This window comes from Vombatus ursinus, unplaced genomic scaffold, assembly GCF_900497805.2.
Source record: "Vombatus ursinus unplaced genomic scaffold, bare-nosed wombat genome assembly UNPS02014772.1, whole genome shotgun sequence".
Taxonomy (NCBI): domain Eukaryota; kingdom Metazoa; phylum Chordata; class Mammalia; order Diprotodontia; family Vombatidae; genus Vombatus; species Vombatus ursinus.
In genome coordinates this window covers 4,742,734-4,755,752 of record NW_020954550.1, presented here as the reverse complement: position 1 = coordinate 4,755,752, position 13,019 = coordinate 4,742,734, and the positions used below count along the sequence as shown (strand labels likewise).

Below are 13,019 nucleotides of genomic sequence, written 5' to 3'. Positions count from 1 at the left end.
GATAGCTAGGGTCAGGTTTTCTCTAGCAGGCCATATGAATTACATTAAATGAAATGGAAAATAATTTAAGCTGACTAGCATGACATCACATAGCATTGTTACCCGAGGTAACTAACTCATATTCAGTAGTGGATTAGGTAAAAACCTTTTCTATTAATCTCCAGTGGATCAAACCCTGAGATCATTGGTTGCACTTTGGCCAGTGGCATAAAGAAAAATTGTTTATCTGCCAAGAGCTAACACAACCTAAACTCTTATATGTACTTTCACAATGCTACTTTGTATTAGTATATAAATACGTATACCTGTTTAATAAAAATCAAACTACATTTAGGATTCAACTCAGGAGGAGACAGAACTCATTTCCTCATTTTGCTATTTTTTTTTCTGTTTCCTTAAAGGTGGAAAATCTAAATAAGCACATCCTAGGGACTATTGCTCTGGGGCAGAAATAGCCTAAGCAGCAGACAAAGGTTTAGAAGAGAAGGACACTGTAGTGCTGGAAGAGATAACCGAAGGGTATATGGGCTTTATGAAGAGGGCAGGGGAGCAAAAGATCAGAAATCTCATCTAATAAAGTGGACAATCCACTCAAAGCTGACTTCCATTTGTGGAATCTAGTTGAAGTTTTTTCTTCCTGTTTTTGTTACTTTAATTTTTAGGTTTTCCATGGGAAATACTTTACATCAGAAGATAGGAAACTTGAACTCCTCTCATTTGCACTGCAAAATGATAGTTATTAAGGTAAACCTGTCATTCATATATACATACATATACATATATACACACACACACACATACATATATATATATATGTATGTATATGACATTCACAGTATTTGAAAGCAGCTCAAGATTAATTTTAGGTAATTTTTTCCAAATCCATACTAATAAACATAATCACATTCCTTGTTAAAGGTGGGATCTAGCACTTTTATCTTCAAAAGTTTAAAAACCACCAAGCTAGCATTTTTTTCCTCCCACTAGAAGACAAAATATTTTCACAAAATACTACTGGCTACATCTTACATAAGAAGGCTTCCTTTTAGTTTTATATTAACTTATGTGACCAAACAATGATTACTACATTAAGTGAAATTCAACACAACTTCTGATTGAATCACTGCTAAAATTTCTTGATTATTGGGAGAAATGACAGGATTATCCTCCCTCTACCCTGCCAGGAATCTACAATTAAAATCGGTGCCTCTGGTCTTATCTATACTTTCAATTAATGAAAATATTTTACCATAAACTTTGGAGGAAAATAAATAAGAAAATCATCTTCTTACAGCATACTTGAAAAATAAGATTTACATCAATGATCCATTCCACCTAAAATGAGAATCACAATATACAGATATCTTTTTTGAGTAAGCAAAACCAAATAATTCAAATAAATATCCTTTATTAAAGAAAAAAAAGGAATATTGTTAAGCACCAAACTGTATGTTGTTACATTGCATGTACAAGAAGAGAAAAGTGATTGCAGTACTTGGTGTAGAATAGTTTAACTCTGAAGTCATGAGTATAAAAAACATGAAATAAAAAGCAATACAATAATTACATTTGCAGAAAAGTTGTACTAAAGAAAAAGAAAAAGACAACAGTCAAAACAATTATTGGAGATTTCATAGTATTGCTCTAAATGCTTGCTTAGTTTTTACTTTACATTTTGTTACTTAATACTTTAGAACGTTGAATATTACTTAGTATTGTAAATACTATACAATGTGCATTTAAAATGTCCACTCAAATGCAACTGTTAAAGAACTTCTTAAAGCCAAGCACAATGTGCTAGTGTTGTTTTTTTTTTCTACTTTTATAATATTGCACAAAGCTAGTAAAGGGTGGATCAGTTTGTCATTAGAATTTTCATGTATCCAGAACAGGCTGAAAAATGTCAGTTTAATCCTAATGAGCTGCACTCATGCAAAATGATCTGTAGCTTTCTGTTCTTCATAAACTGAATATTGTGGTTTCACACTTGGCAAGACATACAGTACAATGAGGCTGTGGAGATACTGTCAAAGGTAAAGAAGTCATTGTATGGGTCAAATTGTATATCCCTCTTGCTTCATAGGTGGGGGTTTTATCACTTCATGATTAAAGTGATTTCTTAAAATGAGAAGATCTTGTGAGAAGTTAGAATAGCAGTTGTACCCTTTAACAATAACATGCAGGTCTTCAAAAAAGTAACTTAAACTCTTTGTTTTGTGTATTAGGATCATACCTTCTGAACAAATTATTTATGTATATACATGACACTTTTTCCCTGTTACTCAGGGCTTTCTCCACTGTGAACTAGAACCATTACTGCCTCACTTTCCCCCTCTCCCCCCGAAAAAATTTACTGTACATGCAGTGGAACCACAAATTTGGTAAAAGTTGCTCACTGTCAACATCAGAGGTATTTTCTGTATATCCACGCTTCAGCAGCACTGTAAAGGAGTTGGGGGGGGGGGGCGCGTGGGAAGGGAGAAGAACATTTCGTCAGTGAATTTGGAATCCCTCAAGGCCAGTGATAAAGGATTTGTTTTGTTATATACTGGAATTAAATTAAGTTCTACAAGTGCCAAGGTGTAAACATCGTGGGCCAAATTTAGGAATCTGGAATGAACAGACCTTTCAAAATTACTCAATAGACAAGATAAACATTTACACACACACACACACACACACACACATATATATATATGCGTGCCTACACACACACACCAAACATATATAAAAATCAATCCAGAAAGTATACTGGCATCTCCCTCCCACCTTTAAAAACCTCTAAATGCTTACATACACGACAGTTCAGGCAGCAATATAAACTCATTTTGCAGGAAAACTTCTTAAGTTGTACTATATTTATAGGCTAGAAAATATCCACTGCTTCCTTTTATAGAGCAACTAATTAGTAGTGACATTGGTCAGTGTGCTTTAGCTAGACAGCATTTTGCAATCGAGTTAAAAATGTAACTACCGTTATCTGTCAGTAGTTCTAAATGAATGCAATGCGCTCCAACAGAAAAGTGCTTCCACTTTTACCTCTTCTTTCTGAAATAACCCTCACTGCTTTGTAATATATCAATTTTCTAATGCTATGCATACAGTTTTTTCTTTCATGCTTTTGGGAATTTAACAGAATATAATTATTAAAAAGAAAATAAAATCTGTTTAAAATGAATATAGAGCCTTATAAATTACAATCTTAATTCAGTGCAACAAAGAAAACAAAGGTTAACAACAATTAAGCTTACGGTTTCTCTTATCAATCGGCTGCATTTCAATAATGCACCTGCCAGAGTTCTGAAATATTTTACTAAATGAAAAAGATGTTAAAGGCAAAATGGCTCTTTACAAAGAGCCATGTAAAGTATATGAAACCCCAGATCCCTGATATTGTCTCTAAGGACACAAGAGTTCTTTACAAGTAAATAGCTGATGTTAAGCGTGTGTTAAGATTAGAAAACTTTAAAACAGGGTTTTGTGTTTTATAAAAAAAAAATCAAAACCAGAAAACTTTTCCCCTAAGCTAAAAAAGCTACCTTCATCTTATGCAAACACAACAGATGAATAAAATGATTTTAAAATATATTTTTATGGATATGTATAAAAACTTTTGCTGATTTTCAATTCCAAATCACAGATGTTGTCCTTCCATTTTGGCTTACTTTTCTTTCACTTATGACTATGAAGTCTTAGCATCTGTGATGGCAGCAGTATGCTCCTCATGTCTTAGATTGTATTTTACAGAAAATAGCCTCATATATCCCACCCCCTAGATTATCTACTATCATTACACATCTCACTCAGCTTGTAATAAACAAGTAGAGGCTTTCTGTTACATAAAAGCAGAATAAATGGTTATAACTTCATGTAATGGAAAGTTATAAAAGAATATATTGTGCAGTGTATTATAGCTGGACTGAGTCTCTTTTCAAAATGCACTTTATAAAAGCATTTCTGCTCCAAAGGTTTAGGGGATGGAACTTGGAATTATTTTTATACTATTCACATGTTCAATAAGTCTGCAAAGATATGTCAAACAAGATAACAATCTTTGTAAAGCCTCCTAAGCCAGGCATTTTCCCATACTGTGACAGCACCACCAAAATTTTGCATTAGGAATACCTTTTCTACATACTGTACATGGCTATACATACAAGTTCAGTTCCATTAACAGGAGAAATATGTAAAACTGACTCAGGGATCTGTAAGGTTAATCTTTAAACACCGTAAAGTCAATTCACACTTGCTTTCCTACTTAAATACATGGCAGCTTGGACTGGGATTGTATATTATCATCTAATTCTCATTATGGAAACATGATAAATTAACAGTAATAAAATTGTTTGAATCACAAGTTTAATTGGAGGGAAGTAAATCAGATAACTTTTTCAATAAGACAAGTAGCTCTTATCACTTCTATAAATATAGCTACAATATATGTAGAAGGCCAGTACAATCAGCCTATGTTTTAATGGTGGATGAGTATTGAGTAAGGAAAGAATATAATCTTGTTTAATTTTGGTGGGATCTGAAATCTCATGTTAAAAAAAAATACCAACCCTAAAAATTATATTAGTAGTTGGTGGAATCAAGTCAGCTTATCATTGGAAATCAACTTGATATAAGCAATGTAGCCTTGCTGTGACACTGTCACTTGGGTAATGGCAATGGAAACTCTTTTAATTAAGATTGTCTTATAATGAAGTGCTTTTGGTACCTGAAAGTGGTGGAAGACAGATCTTTCTTAAGCCAAATTCTGCTTTATGTGAAATAACCCCACAATGAGGTTCCAAGTACATACTGCTATTAATTTAAAAAAGGGTCTCTCTTACTGGTTCTCTGTATCAATAAGTAGAAAAACAGGATAGGAAATCGTAGGGTGGGAAAACTTATATCCAAAGGTATAGCTGAAATAGGAGTTCTTTGTTCTTTTCATGTATGTAATTGCTTACAAAGCTGCTAATTTTAAAAACAAAAACAGTATCACTAAACCCACACCTTTTTTTTTTAATTAAAAAGCAAGTTTTAATTGTTTCACTGTTATACAATACTTTTCTTGTTTGAAGACTCTAGGGTAACTAAATTTCATGTATTAAATTTGTATTACTAATCTGCCTAGTAAAAAGTTGCCTGAATAAAAAGAATGCCAACTTTGGAAAAAGGCTGCTCACAAGCAGTTTGCAAATATTTCTTTAAACTCTTCAACAAACAATACTTGGCAATATCAGTATTTGAATGGACAAGTTATTTTTTTTTTAAAAGCCAAGACATCTGAATAGCCTAAGACTTATGACCTTTGCCAGGGTATCTTACTGGGTCTCCCCATCCCCCAATTGTTTTAAAAGAAATGGGGTTGAAAGTTAGTATGGCATTACTATTTTTTTTTCATTCATTAACACATAAGGAGCAGTCCACATACGCTGGGACTTTACTACAGCACTGTTCTAAAGGTCTTACAGGACTGGGTATTGTGAGGCCCCTTGCAATAGTTAACTCTTTTTGTACAGGTCCAAGATAGATCTCCCTTATTATAAGAGTAAGAATCTACTCAAGTGTTCTAACTAGCGGCAGTAGACTGGGCAAATTCGTGTTTAGTCTAATTGAGATACTTAACTATTCACAACTGTGAATAGATTAATCTTTTAGCATCCTGGTATGGTAAAAAAAAAAAAATTAAATTGCCTATAAACTACTAGTCTTCAGTTGTGAATTGTTTTTCAGAGTGCCAATGCAGAATGAGTACTCATCAAAGTTTTACTTCGAGGGCTCAAAAGTAGTGAATTGTCAGTTGAAGAGGCTATGTCTATTTTTTTGATAGAAGTCACTGTGGAGCACACTTTGTTTTTAAACCGTGGAGCACAAAACCAAAATTTATATAGTACACAGATTAAAGCACTGGATCCCTCACTATGTAATGTTCATATGTGATTCCAAATAGAAATTTCATGAGTTACATTAATTAACAGTTCAAACAGAAAAACTAAAAAGAATTTAAGTGCTATCAAATTACAAAGTAGTGCTTCTCATAACACAGTTGCACATAAAGTTTAAACTAGTATAAACTCAGAATTATGAAGAGCTATTTAAAAGCGCATGGAAAGTTTTACTTCAAAAAACATACAAAGTTTAAGACTGTGTGGCTTTCTAAAAATGTGCTATGTTAGGTGTATCATGTCATTGCAAAAAAAATATTAATATATGTATCTCCATGATTACTCTACATTTCTATTCAGATGTTACTTAACATCTTTATGTAAATTCTTTTGGAGATGAACAATTATGGAAGTTTGGGGTTATTTTCCATTTGAATTTCTTACAATTCTTGTCACATAAACTACTAGGGGAACTAGGATTTTATTTTTTTTAGAAGATGTTCAACTGTTTGTAGAATAAACTGATGTGGAAGAAGCTGTTTTTCAAGCAGATGATTTCTCAGTGCACTAAAGGGCAGATTTCATAGCAGTCCTGATATAACTCACAGTAGATGTTCGTCAATGCAACAGCATTCTTCTAACATTAACTGGCCACTCTACTGATGTAAATGAAAAAAGTGCTTTTAAAAGAACTGGGAGGGTATCCTAGAGACATTCTCTTCATTATGATTACATACATTGCACATCTAAAATTCACTTTGTTTAACCTCTATGTACTAGAATGGATAGAATCATGAAGATGATCTACAAAGTGACTTCCCTTTTCACACACTGAACTAATGCAGTTTAGACTGCAGAATCAAACTGCTTACAAATTTTCCCCAAAGGAGTAGGAAGATAATCTTCAACTGTGGGCATTATTTTTCCTCTCAGTGGCTGTTAAGTCACCTGTTTTCAAAAACACAAAAACAAAATCATGTTAAAAAAGATAACCTCTTAAAGGCAATATTTTAACTGTAGAATGTTGCATTTATTATTAGATGTGGTCACTGTAATGAGTATTTCTGCTTACTTGTTATTCTTTGTTATAAAGGAGGACTGAACTGATTTGGGAAAGAAATTATTTCCAGATACTACTGTGATCAAATTAAAAATGTCTTCTGAAGTATGGGATAGTGCTTTTTTGTTGTATTCTGACTCTAGCCTTATAAACAGTCACTTATCTGTATGGTGTAATTGGAGACTACAAAGACCATAAATTCAGAACAGGATCAGCCCTTTTTAAAGGGTCATCTAAGCCAAACCCTGATTTTATAAATGAGGAAATTGAAGTTTGGAGGAGGTTAAATGACTTGACTAAGGTTGCATGGATGGTAACAGGATTTAAACCCAGATCCCCTGACTCCAAATCCAGTGTTTTTTCCATTGTACCATCCTGCCTCCTTGTGGACAGGTAGTGAAAGATACATTTTTTAAAAAATAAAAATAAATCTGAAAACAGGATAAATATTTTTAAAGTCATCAACATATTTAAATAAAGTTTAATATTTTTCTATATATAGTCAGCATTCTGTATGACAGAGGTATAACTAAAATATGCAATTATAAATGGTCTAAATGACAAAAATATTTACAGTGTCTTACTGGCTTTGGGGGATAGCTCCAATATTCTATATGTAATAATGTTTTAAGGTCCATGATCTGACCTCTGTTATACCCAAATCTTTTAACAAGCCAAGACTCCCAATGCTCCAGCAAGTTGTATTTCTCTTAAGGTGCTTATCACATAGTCTAACTTACATTAAGTTATTTTTGTATCCCTTAGCACTGTTTTAGACTATAAAGTCTTTGAGGAAATGAACGGTCTCATTAATCTATTTACATTAAAGGGTCTAGGACAATGCCTTGCACACAGCTAGCCCAAAACATTTTTTCTTTTGACAAAGAAATTAATAAAAGAAGTTAAATGAAGCCAAGTTAAAGCACCTTTTATAAATTTCTAAATACTACATACATGACATCTATACACATTCACACATACAGAATTATCTAAAAAATTATGAATTACATTGAAATTCAATCTCTAAAAACAAAGACAAAATCTATATGGCTTCATTAGTCCTTCTACTCAACAAGGAGGAATTATATAAATTACTTTAGGCATTGACCTAGTTTCTTGTTCCAATGGTACTGTTTTCTCCTCATTCATAAAATAATGGAATTGTATTAGAAAATCTTTAAGGTCCTTTTTAACGCTAAACTTCTAAGTATTCAAATCCAAATTACCAAAAAAAAAAACCCTCAATCACCCATCTGCCTGAGAAGCAGCATGGTTAGTGGTCAATGATGTGAAGCCAGAAGACCTAGGTTCAAGTCCTGCAGTGCCATCATGTGACCATGAGCTTAGCCTTAACTTATTCTTTTGTAAAATAGGGACACTAATAGCAACTCTTGATGTGTTTGTTGTGATGTTCAAATAAGAATCAATATACGGTCAAGTCAATAATTGAGGGCACAGGTGACTACAATTACTTAAAAATGGCAAAACTGGCAAAGAGGCAGGATATGGTAATGATCAGGTAACAGAACTGTCTGGAGACTTCTTGGGGATCTCTTTCTATTAAAAACAAAACCAATTTCCTGACTTTTCTTGCCAAAAATTTCACTTTTAGGGAAGTAGAGAACAAGACTAGTAAAAATATTTTGGAGCCAGTTGGTGAAGGGGAAGTTATCAACTAGATATTTGGAAGATACCACATGACCTTAGAGTTGCCAAAAACAAAGTCCTTTCTGTTCATCACAGATAGAGAGGAGAATGATATGAATATAGAATGTTGATGAAAAGATAGATGCCATGGCCTGACCTGAGACTAAAAAGGCAAGTTTGTTTAAGAGAGACAGAAAAACCTTTAAGGACTAAATCCTAAAGACAAAGTCACAAATACTTTTAATGACAAAGAAAAGGAGATCTCTAAAGTCATCAACTTCACTACCTGAAAAGTTCTTTGTAAAAAGCAAATACGAAAGAAAAAGTAGCAAGGTACTATGAGGAGAGCATCAGGAAGACTAAAGCCCAGAAAATTATGAGGGGAAAGGGATATCCTTGGGGATGAACAGGATAATGATAATGCACAGCAGAAACAAAATGAAGATACCTAACTTCTATTTCTGTTTTCTCAATCAAGAATCAATATAAGATTAAAGAGGATAGAACAAAAATTTTTCAGAGCGCAGGAAGGTATAGTATAGCAAAAGGGCACTGGATTTCTAAGAGTACTGAGATGTAAATCTCAGTACTCTTACATGTCTTTCAATTATCACCTATGAAAGCTTAACCTCTCAAAGTTTCAATGTCCTTATCTATAAAATGAGGGATTTGAACTAGAAGAACTCCAAAACCCTTTCTAGCTCTCAATCTGTGATACTATGAGCACAAGATAATATGGAATTGGAACCCTAAGTGTTAAAAATATCTTATTTTCTAAATGAGTTCAAATCACTTGGCACAGCCCCAACCAATTATAGCTACGAATATTTAAAGAACTGGTGGTGATCATGAAGAATGGGAGAGATGTATTTGGCTTTTCTCATCAAAACATTTAGAGGACTAATCTAAATGTGCTATCACCTTCATCATTATTATGGATCGACATCCACTTGGGGCAGGGAGTGCCTCTAATGGTAGACTAGAAGGCTCAGTGCTTGGCCCAGTTCTGATCAACATTTTTAATGGAAGTCCTAGATAAAGACAAAGGCATACCACCTATTAAATTTGTGAATAACAACAGACTGGGGGGGAGGGGGAAGGAAGGGGAAAAAAAAAACGGTATCCTTATTGATCTTAATGGCTATGTTAAAAACATGTTGATAAGATCAAGTAAAATGCATGGGCCTGTATTACTATTTTAAACATGAGATAACTCTCTTAATTTTAGGTATTTGGCATAATTTGTAGTTCAACTCACAAATTAAACTATGGTTTAATTTTCCTCACCTCCCTACTACTACCACCACCACCACCACCACCACCACCACCACCACCACCACACAAAAAGAGATTCTTAGGTGAATTTTTCTTAACATGTTTTTCATCAGTAGTTATTAAATAATTTACTATACTGCCTACAAATCTGTGTGGAAAATGTAGAAGCAGATATTATTGGCTTGTTGTCTCCATGATCTAACAAAGATATATTACTAGAAAAGTGACTCCTTGGGAAGGTAATGTTAATAGTTTAGTGTACATAGGAAGTGCTATTTTTTTTTCTGATTTGAAATTATTTGGCCTGAGTGACTGTCAATTTCTTCAAGTCAGAAACACTGAAAAATGAAAACAAAACAAAACATATGTACACATTGGAATATGGTGGTGACTTAATTTGTCAAAGTTTGTTTTACTTTTATAAGGGATATTACTAAGGAGATAGCAGTACTGTAGGGATCATTCAACCTCTGTTAAAAAGAGGTGTTTAAATATCTCAAAAACTTATTCCTTTGATCCACTGATTTAAGGAATGCATAAATGTAAAAAGTTTATTATTCATAACACAATGTAGTGAGAATGTGGTAAACAATATGATAAAACCAAATGATAACCCAACTTTAATTACCCTTACCCCTGCCCTCAAATAGAAAGAAAACTGAAAATGCTTTTGACAAAGACAGGACCATTTACATGTTAGTTTTCCCAATCTGTGCAAGGCAAACTCTCTTCTTCATCCTCAGATTCTGGTGATGCTTCTTTAATTCTTCGAAGTGCTTCATGAATGCTACGTGTTAGTGGGTCTGTATCAGGTAAAAGCGTGAAGGACTCTCTCAAAACTTCCTTCTGTACCTTCTTCAGTTTCACCCCCTTCCTTATCTGTGCCAAGATGTTATTACTATCATCTTCATCAGGAAAAGGAGGCAGAGTTCGTTGTTCAACCTTTTTCAGATGAAAACTACCACGTTTCAAGGAAGCCAGTACCTCATCCATTGGTGAACTCACTTTGGTAAACAAAAACAAAAAAGATAATTAGAATTTCCATAGTCAAATTCTGTAATCACTAGAATTTTTAATAAGATAGTAAAAAGAGTGTATGACCATTTGGTCTGTTCACACAATTTCTACTAAAGAGCTGTTCCTAATAACTTGCATAGGAAAAATACTAATTCTACTTTGGTTAGTCTGTGCATTGGTATTCTTGAATCTGGTAAATAAACAGAATTAAAGGTTAGGGAACAATTGCTGTTTAGTGACATAAAGTGTGATTTTGTCCTAATGGTGTCCAACATGTTCCTGAGACAAAAGTTCACCGTCTTAAAAGGTTCTCTGATGTTTACAGAAACTTTTTTCTTAAGAAAGCTCTAAGCTAAGATGGATAGTATAAATAGTATTATCTCCCTTTTACAGATAAGAAAACTGAAGTCCAGAGAAGTTAAATGACTTGCCCAAGTGAGAGTTAATGTAAGACCGAGGACTCTAATTCAGGTGTTGTGATTTTAGGAGCAGTGTCCTTTTCATTGTACCACTGATAAGAACTTCTTTTTGTAACTGCCTAAAAATTCCTCTTTTTTCAGGTTGTCATTTTTGTCCCTAACAGGTAAAACACAATTGCCACCTATAACTTGAGTTCTTCAGCTATAAAGAAGCAAATTCTCTCTCCACTTAACCAAAGGACTGACTACTCAGAGAAAAGATCATCCTTTAAAATTAAAGTACAAATTTACTGCAGCTAAAGGTTAATCTGATTAAAACTATTTTAAAAATGTCCCTCTCAATTTTTCCCATGAGTACATTCTAGCCATACTTTGCAACCATGGGTAAGGGACCTCTAAGAGAAAAATAAGCATTTCTAAAAATGGTAAATGCTGAGAACAATCGCCTCATGTAAGCCAGGTGTCAAGTCTATATGTGATCTAATGAAACTTCTTTATTTTGCAGAAAGGGAAAGTGAGGTGAATAAAGAAGTGTCAAACTGCTTTCTAAGCCTGAAATATCCCCATATCTAGATTTGACTTGGTTACAGAACTGAACACATAATACATAAATTTGGTTCCGTTTAGTGACTAATATTCTTTAACTTAGATAATTTACATGCTTAGGTCTAATCTACATTTCTTATTGCATCTTCTTAAATGGTGTAAGCTTCTTATATACTTGTACCTGTCCCATGGGACTTAACACACTATAAACGTTTCAAAAAATATTTGCTACTGGTTGACTTAAGATATTTCAAGTCTCATTCGTAAAAATCCATTATTTCTCTAGTTACTATTCCTATTGTCAGTTCTTATCAAACTTATCCTAAGTAACATTTCTTCCTCTAATGATCATGCTCAGACTTTGTATCTTTCTTTTACTAAAATAACTATTTCCCACTCCCAAACTGCTCAAGAATCACTAATTTCTTTCATAAAAAGAGGAGAAAAATGGAGAACTGTTAAAAGGCAGTAAGCAATTTCTAAATTTCATGAAATCTGACAAGTTTTTTTTAAACCTTTATGAGGAACTATGAAACAAAAGTACGACAGGCATACCTCACTTTAAATAAAAGTTTAACTATACTTTTATTGAAAATTACCTCTTCTCCGTTGCAAACCTTCAGCAGTTTTTTTAAGCTTCTTCCTGGCACTGACCAGCTGACTGCTGTCAAAGAAATGTGCGGAGGGGGCACTGGCAGACTTTGGGATTCTCTTCTCTTCACCCTCCACTTTAGAAAGGCCTTTCTCCAGAGACTCTGTGGGACCATCCTTAGTAGTAGGTAGAGGGGGTGGTGGCGGTGGTGGTGGTGGGGGTGGTGGGGGCGGTGGAGGAGGAGTTGGAGGAAGAGGTGGTGGGAGTGGGACAATAGTAACAGTACCTGGTGTCAGGTCATTATCAGTAAGAAGTGGAAGAGGTGCAACATGAGGCAGTTCAGAGGTAACACCACTGGGAGGTAATGAAGTGGCTTCAAGTTGTGCTAATAAAGGCTCTTTAAGCTGGGCCAGTCTCTGGGGTTCCTTGGTTTGCAAAGACTGAAGCACCTCTTGTCCTTGTTCCCCCTCTTCAGTTTTCTCTTCTGTCCTTAGGGTTACTGGTAGGGACTGAGGCTGATCTACACTGGACACTGGGCTTGCAACACTTTTTCTCCTTGCATGAGCTAGTCGAAGTCGTGTTGATTT

At 34.2% G+C, this 13,019-nt stretch overlaps 1 protein-coding gene across 1 annotated transcript in view; it reads right to left on the bottom strand.

The window, feature by feature from the left end:
• Positions 1–1,430: 1,430 nt before the first annotated feature.
• The window catches only part of JMY (junction mediating and regulatory protein, p53 cofactor), a 107,803-nt gene continuing 96,214 nt past the window's right edge, over positions 1,431–13,019 (bottom strand). Inside the window, exons 9-11 of the mRNA XM_027863407.1 lie at positions 12,440–13,019; positions 10,552–10,862; positions 1,431–6,824 (exon numbers count right to left, since the gene is read on the bottom strand). The exon at positions 12,440–13,019 is cut by the window's right edge and continues 15 nt beyond it. Coding sequence (XP_027719208.1) covers positions 10,555–10,862; positions 12,440–13,019 — 888 coding nt within the window. The 3' untranslated portion in view covers positions 1,431–6,824; positions 10,552–10,554. The remainder of the gene's footprint in view (positions 6,825–10,551; positions 10,863–12,439) is intronic.